Source organism: Neofelis nebulosa, chromosome 11 (assembly GCF_028018385.1).
Source record: "Neofelis nebulosa isolate mNeoNeb1 chromosome 11, mNeoNeb1.pri, whole genome shotgun sequence".
Taxonomy (NCBI): domain Eukaryota; kingdom Metazoa; phylum Chordata; class Mammalia; order Carnivora; family Felidae; genus Neofelis; species Neofelis nebulosa.
Genome location: NC_080792.1, coordinates 21228800 through 21248532, shown reverse-complemented (window position 1 = coordinate 21248532; position 19733 = coordinate 21228800). Strand labels below are relative to the sequence as shown.

The 19733-nt window shown below is 37.4% G+C and overlaps 1 protein-coding gene and 1 long non-coding RNA gene across 6 annotated transcripts in view; one reads left to right on the top strand and one right to left on the bottom strand.

Annotated features, from left to right (window-relative positions):
• The window catches only part of POLI (DNA polymerase iota), a 47473-nt gene that overhangs the window by 27442 nt on the left and 298 nt on the right, over window positions 1-19733 (top strand). For 3 of the 5 annotated variants that reach the window (XM_058692042.1, XM_058692041.1, XM_058692043.1), the window contains one exon: window positions 1194-6245. The exons of 1 other annotated variant lie outside the window; for it this stretch is intronic. In XM_058692042.1, the coding sequence (XP_058548025.1) occupies window positions 1194-2009 (816 nt within the window). In that variant the 3' untranslated portion in view covers window positions 2010-6245. Of the gene's footprint in view, window positions 1-1193; window positions 6246-19733 lie in introns of those variants that run through there. One more of the 5 variants, XM_058692044.1, reaches the window with a different exon arrangement.
• LOC131490055 (uncharacterized) lies at window positions 14696-15527 on the bottom strand. Its single transcript, XR_009250926.1, has 2 exons — window positions 15070-15527; window positions 14696-14828 (listed from the first exon to the last, which is right to left on the bottom strand). It is a non-coding gene; the product is annotated as an uncharacterized LOC131490055 (long non-coding RNA).

The following is a 19733-nucleotide window of genomic DNA, read 5'->3' as shown; positions in this document are numbered from 1 at the left end:
GCACAGAACCTGAAGAGGCTCCAGGCTCTGAGCTGTTGGCACAGGGCCTGACGTGGGGCTCGAACTCACAAGCCGTGAGATCGTGACCTGAGCTGAAGTTGGATGCTTAACCGACTGAGCCACCCAGGCACCCCTGTTTTTTACTTCTTAATCTGTAGAATCAGAATTGTAAGACTTTAATTTATAGTGGTATTAGGTAAATATAAGTGGAATACAGTAAATATAGTGTGCCAGATCTCTTCCTTTACTTTTTTGAAGTTATGGTTGTATTGATGTTTCCTGAGTTATATTTGACTGTGGATACATTTTCATGGTGCTCAAAACTGGAGGGAAAATTTAAGTGAAAAACTTTACATAGAAAAATTATACAAATTAGGGGCACCTGGGTGACTCATTGGTTATCCAACTTTGGCTCAGGTCATGATCTTGCCATTCGTGGGTTCTAGCCCTGCATTGGGCTCTGTGTTGACAGCTCAGAACCTGAAACCTGCTTTGGATTCTGTGTGTCCTTCTCTCTGCCCCTCCCCTGCTTGCACCGTCTCTCTCTCTCAAAAATAAATATTAAAAAAAAAAAACTTAAAAATTTAAAGACAAATTATGCAAATTAGAGCTGAAGATGTTTTTTGAATTTTTATGTAAATGTAAACAGTGTTAACATTTTAATACTGACATTGGATTTTTATCATAGAAAATTTTTTTTTCTTTCTGTTAAACGTTACACTTCAGAATAGGGATTGTATGAAAACCAGTCCTTGATTCATTGTTTGTTTGTTTGTTTGTTTGTTTGTTTGTTTCTTTCTTTCTTTCTTTCTTTCTTTCATTTATTTATGAATGATACCCTTAGGTGAATCATTTATTTTCTAGGCCATCATTCCTTTATCCACAGAATTGGAAATGTGAAAACACGATTGTTAAGATCCTTTCCAAGTTTCCAAACACATACCTATCTTCTGGCTCAATGCTATCTAGGAAGGAAACCTCTCCCTAGAATAGTGAATAAAAATGCACACAATAGTGTGACTAATTATGGTGGATTTATCATCTCTAGTTGTTTGGAACTGGCCAAAAGAATTGAAATTATTGAGTAGGATAGAAACATGTTGGTCAGATCATGGCTATAGTCATGCTTCAGCAGTATGAATATTTAAAAGATACCAGATATCTTAAACTACTGTGTTATCCTTGTGTTCTAGAAAATGAAAGACACTCATGTGGAAGATTTTTCCAAAGACAAAGAAACAAGTTGGGATTTTCTACCATCTGGAAGAATTGAAAGTACAAGAACTGGGGAAGCTCCCGTAGATACTACACATTTTTCTAAAGAAAAAGACACTGATGAATTCCCACTCTGGTCACTTTCTGAAGGTATTGACCAAGAAGTCTTTAAGGAACTTCCAGTAGATATTCAAGAAGAAATCCTTTCTGGAAAATCTGGAGAAAAACTTGAAGGCAAAGAAAGTTTGAGTTGTCCATTACATGCTTCTAGAGGAGTATTATCTTTCTTTTCTACAAAACAAATGAAAGATAGTCCCTTAAATCCTAAAGATCATTTATCCAGCAGCAAACAGATGTCTTCTTCCTGTGAACCAGGAACATCAGGTTTAAGTAGCAGTAGTTGCTCTTCTCCGTCTAGCCAAAAGGATTATTCACATTATTTGGACAGTAGATTAAAAGATGAACAAATGAGTCAAGGACCTAAAGAATCTCAAGGATTTCATTTTTCACATACAAACCCCGCTGTATCTATTTTCCATTCATTTCCAAATTTGCAGAGTGAGCAACTTTTCTCCACAAACCGCACTACAGATAGCCATAAGGAACCACTAGCAACAGTCTCTCATCATGAAGGACTTCCAGAAAATAGAGAGCAAGATTCTACTGATGAGAAAATTACCTTTCCTTCTGACATTGATCCTGAAGTTTTCTATGAACTACCAGAAGAGGTACAAAAAGAGCTGTTGGCACACTGGAAGAGAACAGGATCAGATTTCCACGTTGTACATAAATAAGCATGTTCAGAAAAAAGGTCTAGAAAGCAAAGGAAAGGCCATTGTTCTCAGATCTAGCAGTTTATTAAGCTCCTCTAAATTAAACACTAATAGATATTCAATAATGTAGAAATCTAAATAAGATGTTCCAGATAAAAGCAAGTGTAGTAATGGGAAGTAAATTCTGGCACAAAACATAAAAATATTTATAACAGAAATAATGTAAAATGACCTTCTTATTTCTAAAGCTATTTTATATTGCTTTTCAATAAAAAGAGTATCATGGTTAGTACATTTCCCGTAAATTAAGGGGTGGGGTGGGAGATATATGTACCTATATGTAAAAAATAGGCTAGTTAAATCATTGCTATAATATAGCAAAGAACATTTTTTTTCTGTGAAATAATGAAATGGCTCAAGAAATTTAGCCCATTAGGAAACTTCCAAATAAGAAATTCTGCTGCTATCTATTAAAAATTCAGTTATCTTTGGCTGAAGTACCATGTACTGTTTAATAAGTTGATTTTTAAAAAAAAATACCAAAGCAATGTATGTTCAGTTAATGCTTCTGTGTACGCTAGAACCTACTATATTGCCTAGCACATAGAGGGCACTCAAGAAATAATGAATGGTGTGGCAGGGGCCAGGTGGGAAGTTGGGCAGGGGAGTGTACATGTTGCAGAGAACTAGAAGGAACTCTCCATCCATTAAGGGGAGGGTGGTACATTAAGGGGAGGGTGGACCCCAAAAAGGCAGTATGATAGGTTTTTTAGAATGCTAAGTAATGGAAGAATTCATTTCCTTCTGGCTAGTCTTTCAAAAAAAAAAATTTTTTTTTTAGTGTTTATTTTTGAGACAGAGAGAGACAGCATGAGCAGGGGAGGGGCAGAGAGAGGAGACAGAATCTGAGGCAGGCCCCAGTCTCTGAGCTGTCAGCACAGAGCCCAATGTGGGGCTTGAGCTCAAGAACCGCAAGATCATGACCTGAGCAAAGTCGGACGCTTAACCAACCGACTGAGCCACCCACGCGCCCCTACTTCTGGCTAGTCTTCAGAGTTTTAAAGTAATGATTAGATGTTTTTGCATCTTCTTTTTGGAGATGAGACTATGGATGTCACACCTACAGCAGATATATGCAGGCACTAAATTGATAGGTGTCAGTTTTTCCCATTCATTGCTTTCTCCTTTTGTCTGCAAGATTAAAAATTGGGTATATAAGATTGTGGACATCCTGTAATTTGCAAGACATAAGGAAGTTTCTAGAACACACCAAAGTATACCTCAGCACTGATTTAGAAGAGGCCTGTTCTCAAGTTTATAACCTTTGCAGATATAATCTAAAGACAAAAATAAAGTACACAAATGTGAATAAAGAGTAGTGTAAAGGTGCTTTCTTCTAGGTAAGACATTTTATGTTAGTTTTAGATTCCTTGAAATTTGAGAATTTCCTTACTAAGGATTTTTAACAGGGAGTTTAGGGTTATCAAAAACAACTTGGAGCAAAAACATCAAAAGGTACTCATAAGCAAATATTTAGTACTCTGCATCAAAGACTCTGGAATTTTCTACATGTAGTATACAGGTAAGGTTGTTACATTGATAAAAAGAATATATATTTTTTTAGATAATCCATTTTTTAAAAGTTTCTAATAATCCTTGTATTAGTTCAGCCAGAAATTATTAGACAGCTAGAAAGGTTTAAAAGAAAAAAAGGCTAAGAAGAGTAAAACACTCTTGGCCAGTTTAAAAAGAACGTAAAGTAATAGTTAAAAGTACACCTTCTGAAGAGAGAGAACGCAGGGGGTAAATCACAGCGTTGCTACATATTCTGTGACCTTTAGTTAGTCTTTCAGCATCTTTGTGCCTCCATGTTCTGAGTTTTTAGGTTATCTTTTATTTCCATCTCCTTTTAATCTTTTAGCTATTCTATATTCTTTTCTTAAACTGGCCAAAACTGTTTTACGCCCCTTTGGTGTTCTCCAGATTTACTCTAATGTTTGGAGATGTGAATTTCCTTTATTAATCTCAGTATGTGCTGGCTTCCTGTGTCTTTGACATCAGTTCTATAAAATTTTTGGCCACTGACTGATTGGACAAATGATGGCCTCTCTTACTCCACCCTTCATGTTTGTTAAAATTTCATCTTGTTTATTTGTGCTGCATTTTGGTTCATTTCCTCAACTTTGTCTCTTGTTCTTTAATTTGTTTTTCAGCATTGTCTGATCTACTGTTTAAAACACTAATGATGGGGGTGCCTGGATGGCTCAATTGGTTAAGCATCTGACTCTTGATTTCAGCTCAGGTCATGATCTCACGGTTCATTCCGCACTGGCAGTGTGGAGTCTGCTTGGGATTCTTTCTCTCTCCCTCTCTCTCTGCCCCTGCCCCACTCGCTCTTGCTTTCTCTCTAAAATAAATAAATAAACTTAAAAAAAAAAACAACCACTAATGATGGCTTTAATTTTAGTAATTATATTTTTCATTTGATTCTTTTTCTCATCTTCCTATTTATTCATTATGGTCTCATATCAGTCCATTTCTAATTTTTAAAAACAAAAATACTTTATATTTTTAATCATTTCAGTATTTTAAGTCTTTTTAAGTCTAAGTTTTTGGATATTGTCATGTACCATTTTGGCCTGTTTCCTTGTGTGCGTGGCTGAGCTTAGTCTGTGGGAAGACAAAGGACCTAGATTGTGCTTGATTCCCTTCAGATTTGATTTGCATTTGCTTCCAGTGAGTCAGTATCAACCCCTTTGGCACCACAGTAGCCCCTTCAAGGTCCTTCCTGAATGTGGTTGTCTTAGTTTGTCTTATTTTCATCTCCCTGGCCTTGCTACTGTCCCAAGGTTTTGTCTTCAGAGGTGGATGGCAGGCTGCTGTCAGCATTTGCTGTCAGGGTAAACCCCACCTTTCAAATTTGCTTTTTGCCTGATGCTTCCTGATCCTTTCCTGCTTTTGTTTCAGCTCATTGTTTTCCTCCCTGTGATTGTAGGGGATTGAGGCCGGGACATTCTCCTTACATAGTTCAATGAACAATGAGTTAAAAGGTGTGTTTTCTCCAGAATCTAGCGTTTTGTATTGGGAGAACTGAAAGTATCTGTCCCACCAATAGTGCCAAAGTGCAAATCTATTTGGATTTATTTTTTCCATATTGTTTTGTGCTTTCTGTTTTTCTCTTTTCTGTGCTATGCTTTTTTCCCCATTCTTTCATCTTTTTGGATTGCTTGAATTTTTTATTATGTATTTTCCCTTGACTGATTTGAAATGTGAACATTCTAAGTACTCTTGATTACTCTTAAGAATTTAACATGCTTAACATCCCCAAATGGTAAATACATGTACCCTCTTTCCAAAAATCACAAAGTTGTTAAAATATGTTAATTCTGGTCAGATTCCTTTAGTATTTTATAGAGTTAATGTTTCGGTTTGCACACATGATTATCTTTTTTTTTTTTTTCCTGACCTTTTTTTCTTGCATATCAGAAATTCATTCCTGGGGCGCCTGGGTGGCTCAGTTCGTTGGGAGTCTGACTTTGGCTCACGTCATGATGTCACAGTTGATGGTTCAAGCCCCGCCTCGGGCTCTGTGCTGATAGCTCAGAGCCTGGAGCCTGCTTCAAGTTCTTTATCTCCCTCTCTCTCTGCCCTACCTCTGCTCGTGCTGTCTCTCTCTCTCTCAAAAATAAATAAAAATGTCAAAAAAAAAAAAATTCCTTCGAAGTAGAATTCACTTTATAAAATTATGTCTTTAGAACTGTGGATTTCAAGTTGACTTCTTTGGGCTGTTTTAAGATGTTCACTTTTATCTTTGGAAGTCTGTAGTTGTTATTATATGTCTAGCTATAGATTTCTTTTTATCATGTTTAGGATTTAGGTGCTTTCTGAATCTCAATTTATATCTTCATCAAATCTAGATTAATTTCAATATTTAAAAATATTGTGAAATCTACATACAGAAAAGTACAGAAGTAAGTTAGTGGGTAATTTTTTTTTTTAATGTTTATTTTTGAGAGAGAGACAGAGCACGAGTGAGGGAGGGGCCGAGAAAAAGGGAGACACAGAATCCGAAGCAGGCTCCAGGCACCGAGCTGTCAGCACAGAGTCCAATGTGGGGTTCGAACTCATGAACCGCAAGATCATGACCTGAGCTGAAGTTGGACAACCAACCGACTGAGCCATCCAGGTGTCCCAGTTAGTGGGTAATTATAAGCAACAACTATGTAACTAGGTCGAGAAATAAAACGTATCAAGTGATCAGAAGTCCAGAGATTTTTTTGTTTGTTTTTGGTTATGTAACTGAAATGAAGCAGTTTGCCGTAGGGGGTTCATCAAATTGAACACAACCCAAGGAAATGTTGAGAGCAAAGAACTTTTTATTGCTTGTTATAAGTGAGAAGACAGAGATAGCTCACAACTGTCTCACCATGCTGTTAGTACAGGAAGCTTTTATTCAGTGTAAGGGGTGGGAGCAAGGGAGATTGCACAGCCACTTTTGGTTCACTTGTGGATGCATATCATGTCAGGGGGCTAGTGCATACATCATATGTTCAAAAAATAGCAGAAAACTCTGCCCATAGAAGGAGATCGTAGCATTGTAATGAGCTGAATGTAATTTCAGGACAACTCAGGAGGGCTTTTGTGCTGCTCCTCAGCTCCAATCCAGCTCAAACTAGCTCAGATGAGGAGCTATCAGGTGAGACACACCTAGCAAGGGGCTATCAGGCAAAACACCTAGTCAAGCTTCTCCTTGGCTGGAACCTTTGGTTCTGCAAAACAAAACCCAGTAATCCAGGCTTTTGTCCCTTCCCACCTGCCTTCTGCTGATGGCTTTCAGCCTCCTTAGAGTGACTTTCAGTTGCATCCTAGCTAACAGTTGTTTTCTTTTTAAATTTTGATATAATTGACATATTCCAGATGTACAGTATAATTTTTCGATATTTCTATTACAAAATGATCACCACAGTAAGTCTAGCATCTGTCACCTGTTCATATATATATATATTTTTTGCCTTGTAATGAGAAATTTTAAGATCTAAGGAAGTCCAGAGTTTTTCTTGGGGTTTCATCATGTAGGGAGGGTTTGGTAAATCATTGACTCTGTGGTTAAACTCCATCTCCAGTTCCCCAGGCTTCTACCTTCCCTGGATGTCAGGATGGTGCAAAGTCTCACCATTCTAATCATGTGGTTGGTATTTCTGTTGTGGGCTACTGCCATCCTAAGTCTTCCTGTTGGCATAAACTGTCTAGGGCCCCCCATGAGCCACCTCATTAGCATGCACCATGATGAATAAGAGACACATTGTTTGGGATATTCTAAGATGTTTAGGAGCTCCATGCTGAGAACCCTGGACAACGAGCAGATAAATTCTACTGCAGACTATTTTGAAATAAGTTTTGAGATGTTTTATTGCTCCAAATGTGTCCTATCTTAGTAAATGTTCTGTGTGTACTTGAAAGGAATATGTATTTTGCTGCTGGATGGAATGTTGTATAAGTGTCAATAGTGTTCAAGTCTTCTGGATCCTTACTGATTTTTTTTTTTTTTTTTTTTGTATAGAGAGAAGAGTATTCAAATCTCCAACTATAAGTATAGATGTATCTTTTTCTCCTTGCTGTAGTATATCAATTTTTGCTTCATGTTATTTGAAGACACATTCAGGGATATTAAGTTCTGATGAATTGGGCCCTTTATTATTCTGAAATGACCTTATCTCTGATAAATTCTTTGCTCTGAAAACCAGTTTCCTGATAAGAGCCACTATGGTTTTTAAAAAAATTGTTAGACTAGTGTCTTTTCTTATCCTTTTAACCTATTTGTATGTTTATGTAAAAAAATGAGGTTTGGGGGGTTACACAACAGATAGTTGGGTCTTTTTCATTCAGTCTGATATCTTTGCCTTTTAATTGAGGTTTTTGACTTTATATTAACATGACGACTGATGCAATTTTGTGTAAATCTGCCAGTCTGCTATTTATTTTCTACTTTTCCCCATGTGTTCTTTGTTCCCTTTTCTTTCTCTTCAGACTTACTGGGATTGAGTATTTTTTTTTTTATCATTCTGTCTTTTATCTTCCTTATTGGCATATTAACTATATAACTCTTTGCTCTCTTAGTGGTTGCTTTAGGGTTGATACTATATATGTCTAACTACTACTTTATGTTTGGGGGCCTTACACCAATATACTTCTGTTTGTCCCCAACTGGCCCTTGTGCTATTGTTACTATACACTTGACTTCTCCATAACTTGTAACTCCATAACATATTTTATTGTTTTTATTTTTGCTTTATACAGTCAAGGGGAAAAAGGCTATTAAATATACCCACATTTCTGGTACTCTGCGTTTATTTGTGTAGATCTGTATTTCCATCTGGTATCTCTTATTTCTGCCTGATAGACTTTAACATATTTTTGTAGTACAAGTCTGCTGGGTATGGATTCTTTCAGCATTCTTATGGCTTATGTCAAGTTGTTTTTATGTTACCTTTATATTTTTGAAGATAGTTTTGCTAAGTATAGAATTCTAATTTGACAGGCTTTTTTCTCCTCTTCTTTAAAGATGTTTTGTTCATGCCTTTTGATTTGGTATTATTTCCAAAATGAAGTCTGCTATTTTCATTGGTTCTTCTCTAAATAATATGTGGTTTTTTGTGGGGAGGAGGAGTAAGGGTCTGGTTGACTTTAAAGTTTTCTCTTTATAACTGGTTTTAAGAAATTTTATTATGATTTTCTTTGGTACAGTTTTATTCATGTTTGTTGTGTTTGGTATTTGTCAAGCTTCTGGAATCTGTTAACTTGTAGTGTTTTATCAAATTTGGAAAAATTTCAGCCAGTGTTCCTTCAAATATTTTTATGTCTCCCACTTCTTCTTTGGGGACTTGAATAAGACATTTTCAGGGTGCTTCAAGTTGTCCCATAACTCAATGGTATTCAGTTCATTTTTTTTCAGCCTTTTTTTTCTGTCTCTCTGTTAACTCTTGAATAATTTTTATTGCTCTGTCTTCAAGTTCATGAATTATTTCTTCCATAATAATTAATCTGCTGTTATTTCTATTCAATCCAATTTTCATGTCAGATATTTTACTTCTTTGGATATCTGGTTTGGGTTGTTTAAAAAAATTTTTTTTTTAATGTTTACTCATTTTTGAGACGCAGAGACAGAGTGTGAGTGGGGGAGGGGGAGGGAGAGAGGGAGACACAAAATCTGAAGGAGGCTCCAGGCTGTGAGCTGTCAGCACAGAGCCGGAAACAGGACTCAGACTCACAGAGTGTGAGATCATAACCTGAGCTGAAGTTAGATGCTTAACTGACTGCCACTCAGGTGCCCTGATTTTGGTTTTTTTTTTTTATATATCTTCCATGTCTCTACTTAATGTACTCAATTTCTAAAATTTGTGTAGATATTTAAGCAACAAGGTTTACTATAGTAAATTAGGGGGCGCCTGGGTGGCTCAGTTGGTTAAGTGGCCGACTTCGGCTCAGGTCATGATCTCACGGTCCATGAGTTCAAGCCCCGCGTCGGGCTCTGTGCTGACAGCTCAGAGCCTGGAGCCCGTTTCAGATTCTGTGTCTCCCTCTCTCTCTGACCCTCCCCTGCTCATGCTCTGTCTCTCTCTGTCTCAAAAATAAATAAACGTTAAAAAAAAATTTTTTTTTTAAAATATAGTAAATTAGATGCCTGTAGAACCATTGAGTTGCTGAAGTAGTGGGTTCTGGGGTTGGCCTCCAGAATCACATCTGAGAACTAGGCAGAGCCAGTCTGCCAGATGAGTTGTCATTTGAAGCCATTGATGGAACTATGAATTCAAGGAGCTGGAATTAATGTGCTGTCACCACTGCCAGGGCTTGACATCTAGAAGGCTGGAGAATAGTTACCTGCAAGTGTGTCCCAGTAACCAGGGACAGGAAATCCAGAAGATACTGCTGCCTCTGTCATTGATGTACCCACCGTTTGGCACAGAAGAATCTAGCAGGTGGGTCCTTGCTGGCCAGCAGAAACAAACAAACAAACAAACCAAACAAATAGGAAAAATGGCCTCTGCCTCACTCAACTCCCAGAAGACTTCATCCAGTGGGTGTAACCTAACACATATCCAGAAGGCAGGTGTAATCAACCCTGGGGATGCATGATTTATTTTTTATTTTTTTTTAGCTTTACATCCTCTTTAGTTAGAAGCAAGGTAGAATGGAGGTGAGCAAGCCAATACACAGAATCTGTCTAATGTGTGTGTGTGTGTGTGTGTGTGTGTGTGTAATTGAATTTTTAAATTAAAAAAAATTTTTTTAAATATTTATTTATTTTAGACAGAGCATGAGTGGGGGAGGGGCAGAGAGAGAGGGAGACACAGAATCCGAAGCAGGCTCCAGGCTCTGAGCTGTCAGCACAGAGCCCGATGCAGGACTTGAACTCACAGACCGCAAGATCATGACCTGAGCCGAAGTTGGACACTCAACCAACTGAGCCAGCCAGGTGCCCCTATAATTAAATTTTTAAAAAGTGGGTTACAACAGTTTGTCTCACAGTGACAGTTTTTTTTTTATATCGTATTACAGACTTGTGATAAAATTCAGCCTGCGGTTGATTTATCTGAACTAGATTTATGTGGATGCAGATCTATGAGGTAGAAAAACTTGAGAAGTCGATAGAATACTTAATCTTCAGATTTAGCTGGATTATAGTATTCTAGTTCAGTGTCATCAACTTTTTTGATGTATCAACCTAGCAATGAAAAGAATGAGTAGTCATACATTCCCAGTATCCATATATTTAACTAGGGATGCACCAAAGTTTAGCTTTAGCCTTGGTTTTCAGCCAAGTTCAGTTATTTGGTTTTGGGGCTGTTAAATAATCAACTACTTTAACATCATTTGTGGCTTTAGGGAAATTGTGCATGAAACCACTACATGATTATATAGGTTGCCATCATATCTAATCATTGTTAATGATTCTAGTAATAAAAATAAGGCATCAGATTTATTGTTAGCATTCGAATATTCGATTTCAAGTATAAGTAGGCTTTCCAGATATAACCAAATAAAATCTCATGAGCTTCCTCCTGTAATTCCATCAAAGTATAAATTTGTAATTGTTATTGCAAAGTAAATTGTTGCAGTAATTGATGAATATGAAAACTATTGTATGTAGAAAACAGTTATTTTCAAATTATTGAATAGGGAAGGCGATTGATAGGAGGTGTGTGTGTGTGTGTGTGTGTGTGTGTGTGTACGTGTGTACCATATTTGTTAGCCAGAAAACATGAAATCTTGCCATTTGTGAGAACATGGACAGACCTACAGAGTATTATGCCAAGTGAAATAAGTCAGGCAAAGAAAGACTGATACCGTATGATTTCATTTATATATGGAATCTAAGAAACAAAACAAATAAACAGACTCCGAGAAAACAGAACAAACTGGCAGTTGCCAGAGGGGAGGAAGTTGGGGAGTGTGTGAAATAAATGAAGGAGATAAACTTCCAGTTATAAAATAAGTCACAGAGAGGAAAAGTCCAGCATAGGAAATATAGTCAATATTATTACAATAATGTTGGGGACAGATGGTGACTGCTTTTATTGTGAGCACTGAGTAATATGTAGAACAATCAAATCATTATATTCTACATCTGAAACTAATATAATGTGTGTCAACTGTACTTCAATAATACTTTAAAAAATTGAATTAATATGGATATTGAGAGTGCAATCACTAACTTTATAATGAACATCCCCTCTTTTTGAGTCAACAAAAAATGTGTGATTGTTTCGTGGCATTAATTTGGTAACAACTGCTACACAACTTGGTGCTGAAGGTGGGAGCTGTACAACAAAATTGTAAATGATATGCTCTTGGCTCTTGGAGAGTAGCAAGTTGAGCAAACCGTTAGCTGAGGCTCGAATAATAGAAAACTACATTAAGCTGTTATGAAACATTAGATAAAACGGCTGTTTGTGCTATCTTAGAAAACAGGAAATAGGGGCACCTGGATGGCTCAGTCGGTTAAGCTTCTGACTCTTGGTTTTGGCTCAGGTCATGATCTCAGAGTTTCATGAATTAGAGCCCTTGTGGGGCTCTGCGCTGGCAGCGAGGAGCCTGCTTGGGATTCTCCCTCTCTCCCTCTCTCTGCCTCTACCCTGCTTGCTCTGTGTCCGTCTCTCTCAAAATAAATAAACTTAAAAAAAAGAAAAAAGAAAAAAAATAAACCTGATGAACTTTGGCTTTGGGCAAGGAGGTCTCCAGGCAAAATGTGGAAAGTGCCACCTGGTGGCTTATGGCTGCATAGTCTAAAGTACTACTACATGAAAGAGGTGAACTTTAAAAAGAAAGAAGGAAAGGAGAAAGGAAGAAAAAAAGGGGAGAGAAAGAATAGAGAAAGGAAGGAAGGGAGAGAAAGAGAAGACAAAGAAAAAAGACAAAAGGAGCTGGTTAGGTTGCAAGCAGAATTATATAATATATAAAGCCAGAGTTACTAAATTGGAAAATAAAACTGTTGTCTTATCTCCAGCCAGCTCAGCTAGCAAAGTCTTAAAGTAAGACATGAGCACACATCAAACATCAAATCAAGATTGTGACTATCAGATATATTTTTTATTCATATATATTTTTTTAAATTTTTTTATAATGTTTGTTTTTAGTAATTTATTGTCAGGTAAGCTAACACACAATGTATACAGTGTAGTCTTGGCTTCGGAAGTAGATTCCCATGATTTATCACAACACCCAGTGTTCATCCCAACAAGTACCCTCCTCAATGCCCATCTCCATTCAGATGTTTTGATAATACAGTTCTGAGTTGAGTTTAAGGTGTTACTAAGTAGATCTCAAGTGGAAAATAGCTTAAGGGTGTGGTCCCACAGAAACCTGATCCAAAAAAGTAGCAGTGAGAAAATCTAAAGTGTATATTGATACCAGTTATAGATGTGGCTTTGGGATGTGTAAGGGACCCTAACCAGACAAGAAATCTCAAAAGTTTTAAAGTGTTACTAGCGGGGCGCCTGGGTGGCTCAGTCGGTTGAGCGTCCCAACTGCGGCTCAGGTCATGATCTCACAGTTTGTGAGTTCAAGCCCGCGTCAGGCTCTGTGCTGACAGCTCAGAGCCTGGAGCCTGCTTCAGATTCTGTGTCTCATTCTCTCTCTGCCCCTCTGCCACTCATGCTCAGTCTCTCTCTGTCTCTCAAAAATAAATGTTAAAAAAATTAAAAAATAAAATAAAGTGTTACTAGCAAAAACACCAAATGCTTGGCCTAAATGATGATCATGCTATAAAAACATCACGTGGCCTTTGACTTTCTTTGGCATGAAGCAGCTTGAGAAAGTTACTCAGCAGCTAACAAGGATCACGTCTTCAGAAAGAATAAAGGAGACTGATGGGAAAAGAAGCACGTAGGGTAACCAAAGGCTGTGGGGAACAATGAGTCAGGGAGCAGCTCCCAGAGAGCAGTTAGAGATTGGGCTCCAGTCAGGGAACATTTCCGCACTGCCAGAACAGTAGGCCCAGTAGGGTATCGAAATGGTTAGGAACCAGAGACTTTATGCTTCCCTTTCTTCCCCCTTTCCAATGGGGGGAGATTTATTTATTTATTTTTTTATTGTGGTTATTTATTTATTTATTTATTTATTGTGGTTTTTCTGTTCCTTTTGAATTATGTGTGTGTGTATGTGTGTGTTGAGGCAGGGGGCAGGTTACTTATCTTTTTACTTCATAGATCTCTGGATCAAGAAGAGGTGCATCTGGATCTGACATGTATCATGAAATCCTAGACTTGAGGGCTGATGCTGTGATTGTATGAGACTCTGGGGGTCCTGGAATGAGTGAGTGTATTTTGCATGTGGAAGGAATGTGAATATCACCACTGTGGACTGTCAAAAATCAGTTGCATTAATGGTCATATTTCCATTACCTTTTGACTTTACCATTTGACTCCTTTACCATTTGACTCTACAGTTGGAATAAAAGGCAGGTTCTAGGGGCATCTGAGTGGCTCAGTTGGTTGAGCGTCCAACTTCAGCTCAGGTCATGATCTCACAGTTAGTTCGAGTCCCGCATTGGACTTTGAGCTGACAGTGCAGAGCCTGCTTCAGATTTTGTCTCCCTCTCCCTCTGCCCCTCCCCGTGCAAAATAAACAAACATTTGGGGCGCCTGGGTGGCGCAGTCGGTTGAGCGTCCGACTTCAGCCAGGTCGCGATCTCACGGTCCGTGAGTTCGAGCCCCGTGTCAGGCTCTGGGCTGATGGCTCAGAGCCTGGAGCCTGTTTCCGATTCTGTGTCTCCCTCTCTCTCTGTCCCTCCCCCGTTCATGCTCTGACTCTCTCTGTCCCAAAAATAAATAAACGTTGAAAAAAAAATTAAAAAAAATAAACAAACATTTTTTAAAAGGCAGGTTCTATTTCTTTGCTTATTGATTACAAGTTTGGCCATGTGACATACTTTGCTAATGGGATGTTAGACTTGAACAAACACGTTGTTTCCATTTTCTTGGTTTGCCTTCATCATAAGAACATACCTGGTCTAGGCTGCTGGAGAATGAGACAAAGCACGCTCGGTGTCTCCAATTGTCCATCCTTTCTCAGATGACCCACAGCCAATTGCTGGTCATGTCAGGGAGCCCAGCTGATCCCAGTCTAAATTACCCATAGAGTTAACAGATAAAGTCAGTTGTTATATGCCCCTGAGGTTTTTTGATTATTATATATCCTTATTGTGGCAATTGGTAGTCATACAATAATTTATTATAATATACTGGATGAATCATCTTTATCACAAAGTATATGAAGAAAGTATCAGTGAAAAAAGTGGTAGTGAAAACTCATTTTCTTCTGACTCATTAAATCCTCAACAACCTTGGGGCGCCTGGGTGGCGCAGTCGGTTGAGCGTCCGACTTCAGCCAGGTCACGATCTCGCGGTCCGTGAGTTCGAGCCCCGCGTCAGGCTCTGGGCTGATGGCTCAGAGCCTGGAGCCTGTTTCCGCTTCTGTGTCTCCCTCTCTCTCTGCCCCTCCCCCGTTCATGCTCTGTCTCTCTCTGTCCCAAAAATAAATAAAAAACGTTGAAAAAAAAAAAAAATTTTAAATCCTCAACAACCTTTAAATGGAGGATAAAAAAACAATTTATTAAAATGATTATAGTAGATTGCCTCTCAAACCTGTACATTTTATTGTATCAAATATGTATAGTGTCTGCAGGTAGTCTAGTAACAATACTTTACCCTGCATTCTGTCAAACTCTAAAGCATTGACTTCTAAATTCTTTAAGCAAAATTGTAATAAATATTTTTGGATAAACTGCAGACTTATCCTATTATCATTTTATGATGATGATAATAGGACCTGGCTTTGATTTGGCCAAAAACTTATTATTTATTATTGAATAATTGACATATAATATTGTGTTAGCTTCAGCTGTAGAACAGTGATATATTTATATACATTATGAAACAGTCACCACAATAAGTCTAGTTATCATCTGTCACCATACAGTTGTTACAATATCATTGACTACATTCCTTATACGGCAATTACATCTTCATGTCTTATTTATTTTATAATTGGGAGATTGTACCTGTTAATCCCCTTATTTTGTCCCCCCCCCCACTCTGGCAGCCATCAATTTGTTCCCTGAATCTATGTGTCTGTTTCTGTGTTGTTTGTTAATTCATTTGTTTTGTTTTTTAGATTCTACACATAAGTGAAATCACGTGGCATTTGTCTTTCTCTGACTTCTTTCACTTAGCACAATAGCCCCTAGGTTCATCCATGTTGCTGCAAAAGCAGGATTTCCTGTTTTGTTTAGTTTTTTCTTTCTTTCTTTCTTTTTTTTTTTTTGGTTGAGTAATATTCCACTAAGTAATCCTCCATTGTGTGTGTATATATATGCCACATCTTCTTTATCCATTTGTCTATTGATGGACATTTAGGAGGCTTCCATACCTTGGCTATTATAAAAAAAATGCTGCAATTGAACATAGGGCTGCTCATGTCTTTTCAAATTAGTGGTTTCATTTTCTTTGGAAAAATATTTAGAAGTGGAATTGCTGGACTGAATGATAGTTTTAATTTTTTGAGGAAGATCCATACTATTTTCCATAGCGGCTGCACCAATTGGCATAAGGGTTCCCTTTTCTTCACATCCTCACCAACACTTGTTAGTGCAGAATTGTTAAGTTGCTTTTATTTTTGGATGATGATATTATCTTCAAACTTTTATATGGAATTTTTGTTATTATAGATGGTACCTTCCATAATTCCTAGCTATTTAAAGGTAACTGAGATGGTAAAACACCATAATCTATAGGGATAATGACAGGACAAGGAGAAGGAATCAAAGATATAGTACTTATTTCTTTGGTATTATTTACATTTTACCTTAAATAGGATACAAGGTCATTAAATATATTATTTTCCTGTTTGTAAAGTGGGGAAAATAGTAAATTTTTTGCTTCCTGGTTTCAAAATCATCTTTCTTAGAATATATGTACTGTATTAAAATGTGTTATTTTGAGATTTGTGTGTTTATGGCATTGGTGTATGGCTAAAAGGCTCACAGTCCTGTGAAAGTACAATCTAAATTGGAAAACAGTGAAAGTGGCATTAGGTACTCACAAAATAAGGCACAATCTGAATCATAGTATAATTGCATCTTTAATTATGTGTTTTGAAAATTTTATTAGACAAGGAAAAATACTCAGAACCCAGAGTTTTAGGGAGACCAACATCCAAGGATTTGGGGACAGAGGTCAGAGACTCCCTTTAGTTAAGCTGCTCTTCAAACTCTCAGTGGGTTTCTACATACTTCTAGCATCTTTCCCACTATGCCCTCTTGTCCCCCACCCCACCAGGTTTCTGTGCATCCTCTTAATGCACAAAGGAAGCTAGAAGGTGATTATTAGAGGAGTTAGTTACTTTACAATGAAAAATCTAATCATTCTTCATGAGAATGGTACTTCTGCATCTTCTTACACTTGAATTTTGACATAATTTTATGTGAAACATCAGAAGCTGTTCAAGCCACACTCCAAAAAGGTGTGTACCCCTTTATAGGTTTGAGATTTGGTATATAATATGTATAAACAAAAGCAGACTTTTTTGTGGGGCTAAATATCTCCTTAACAATAACTTCCATACAACCAGATTAGAAAATCGTGACTAGAGGAATTGCTTATAAAGAGTATTAAACAAGCATTTATAATGTAAATGCCTCAATTATATACTGGTAAATAATAAGATAATAGGTTATTAAAAATCAGGATTTTAAAAACAAATGCTATTGACTATGAGATAGCTTTATAGTTTATGGGGTGCCTGGGTGGCCCAGTCTGTTGAGTGTCTGACTCTTGATTTTGGCTCAGGTTGTGATCCCAGGGTGGTGGGATCAAGCCCTGCGTTGGACTCTGTGCTCAGTGTTTCTCTCTCTCTTTCTCTCCCTATGCCCCTCCCTTTCCCCTGCTTGTGCTCTCTCTCATATATATATATACGTATATATATATATATACGTATATATATATATATGTTTGTTCATATATATATGATATATATACATACATCTTATATATATATTATATATATATCTTATATATCATATATATAATTTTATGACTCATTCAATTTTAGGGACTTGGATTGGTTTTTAATTTTTTTTCTTTTGAGTTTTGAGATAATTGTGCATTTAGATGTAATTAATAAAAAATAATGCAGAGAGATGCCATATTTCCTTCACCCAGTTTCCCCCAAAGTTAATACCTTGCATAACTATAACATAATATCACAATCAGGAAATCTACATTGGTACAATCCACTGATTTTATTCAAATATCATCAGTTTTACATGCACTAATTTATGTGTGTGTGTGTTTAATTCTGTGCAATTTTGTCATATGTAAATAGATTCATATGACCACCATCATGTCAACACACAGAACAAGTTTATCACAAGGATTCCTCCTGCTACCCTTTCAGAGCTACAGCCACCTCCCTGCTTGTCCCCGCCTTCTTGATCCCAAAATTCTAGTTCTGTTTTCCATATCCATCATTTTGTCAGTTCAAGAATGTTATACAAATGGAATAATATACCATTTAACCTTTTGAGGTTGGCTTTTTTCACTCAGCGGTATTCCCTTGAGACCACCTCAATTGTATCAACAGATCTTTCCTTTGTATGGCTTAGGAGTATTCCACATATGGATCGCTATAGTTTGTTCACCCATTAAAGGATTTGTGAGTTGTTGCCTGTTTGGGGCTATTTATAACCAAACTGTTGTGAATATTTGTGTACAGGTTTTTTTTTTTTTTTTTTTTTTTTATGAACATTTGCATTTCTCTGGGATAAAGGGTACGTTTCCTGGGTTGCATAGTAAGCACGTTCCATTTTGTAAGACACTGCCATACTCTTTTCTGGAGTGGCTGTACCATTTTACACCCACAGAGTATGAGTGGTCCAGTGTCTCCACATCCTAACAGTTGATATAATCACTAATTTTTTCTAAAATTTTGGCCATTCTGACAAGCATGTACTGATAACTCAGTGTGGTTATTTGCATTTACCTAATGGCCAGTGATGTTGAATAACTTTTTGTGGACTTACTTGCCATTTACATATACTCTTTACTGAAATGTCTTTTGTCCATTTTGTAATTGGATTTTTTAATACTGTTGATTTTGGAAAGCTCTTTACATATTCTAGATACAAGTCCTTGACAGAAATGTGTTGCAAGGCTGTTGCTTGTCTTTTAATTTTCTTCACAAGTTCCTTCCCAGAACACAAATTGTTAATTTTGATTGAAGTCATTGGCTACCGTAACAAATTACCACAAATTTGGTGGTTTTAGAAAATTTTTTATTCTCTTATAGTCTGGAGACCAGAAACCCAAAATCAAAGTGTCAGCAGGGCCACACTCCCTCTGAAGGCTCTGGGGGAGAATTGTCCTCACTTCTTCCAGCTTCTGGTGGCTCTAGGTATTCATTGGCTTGTGGCTGCAAAACTCTTCTCTGTGCATCTCTTGTAAGGACACTTATGATTAGATGAGGGCTCACCTAAATAATCCAGGAGGATCTCATTTTGAGGTCTTTAATTACATCTGCAAAGATCCTTTTTCCAAATAAGGTCTCATTCAAGGTTCCAGGGATTTGACAAGAACATATCTTTTGGGGGCCACATTACAAAGGGGAAACCATTGAAATACATTGGGTTTGCATGGAGGTGCAGCATCCTGCTGGGTCTTGGTGACACTGGGGATGAGGGAAGGGCAGTGAAGTGAATAGTAACCCAACCTTCTTTGCATTAGCTGGCTAAGTCTTGTTGCTGCCAAGTTGATGTGGGATGGAATGCTCACTTTGCCACAGGACCCCACTGACATTACCCCAGGAAGGATATCAAAGGTGGTTCCAGGCTGGAGGCTTCTGCAGTGCCCTGACTGGAATATATGGAAGGCAATAAGGAGACCCCAACAATGACTATGCCATCCCTCAAGTCCTAGGTTTCTAGGTAGTTTGCCTTCTTTTCACCTATGCTTGAATCTCCCTATGCTTATGTGCAGTCTATTAGTTTTAAAGGGAAGGATTTGGGAGGAATGGATTGTTACATCTTGGCCAGAAACAGAAATTGATTCATGCATTCATTCAATTTTACATTTTAGATACCAGTCTTTATACATTCTATTGGAATTCTTTTCAATTTTTATGTACATGTCTCCAATAATTATCAATTTAAGCAGTAAGTGAAGAAAAAACAGAAAATTTTAACTGGTTATTTAT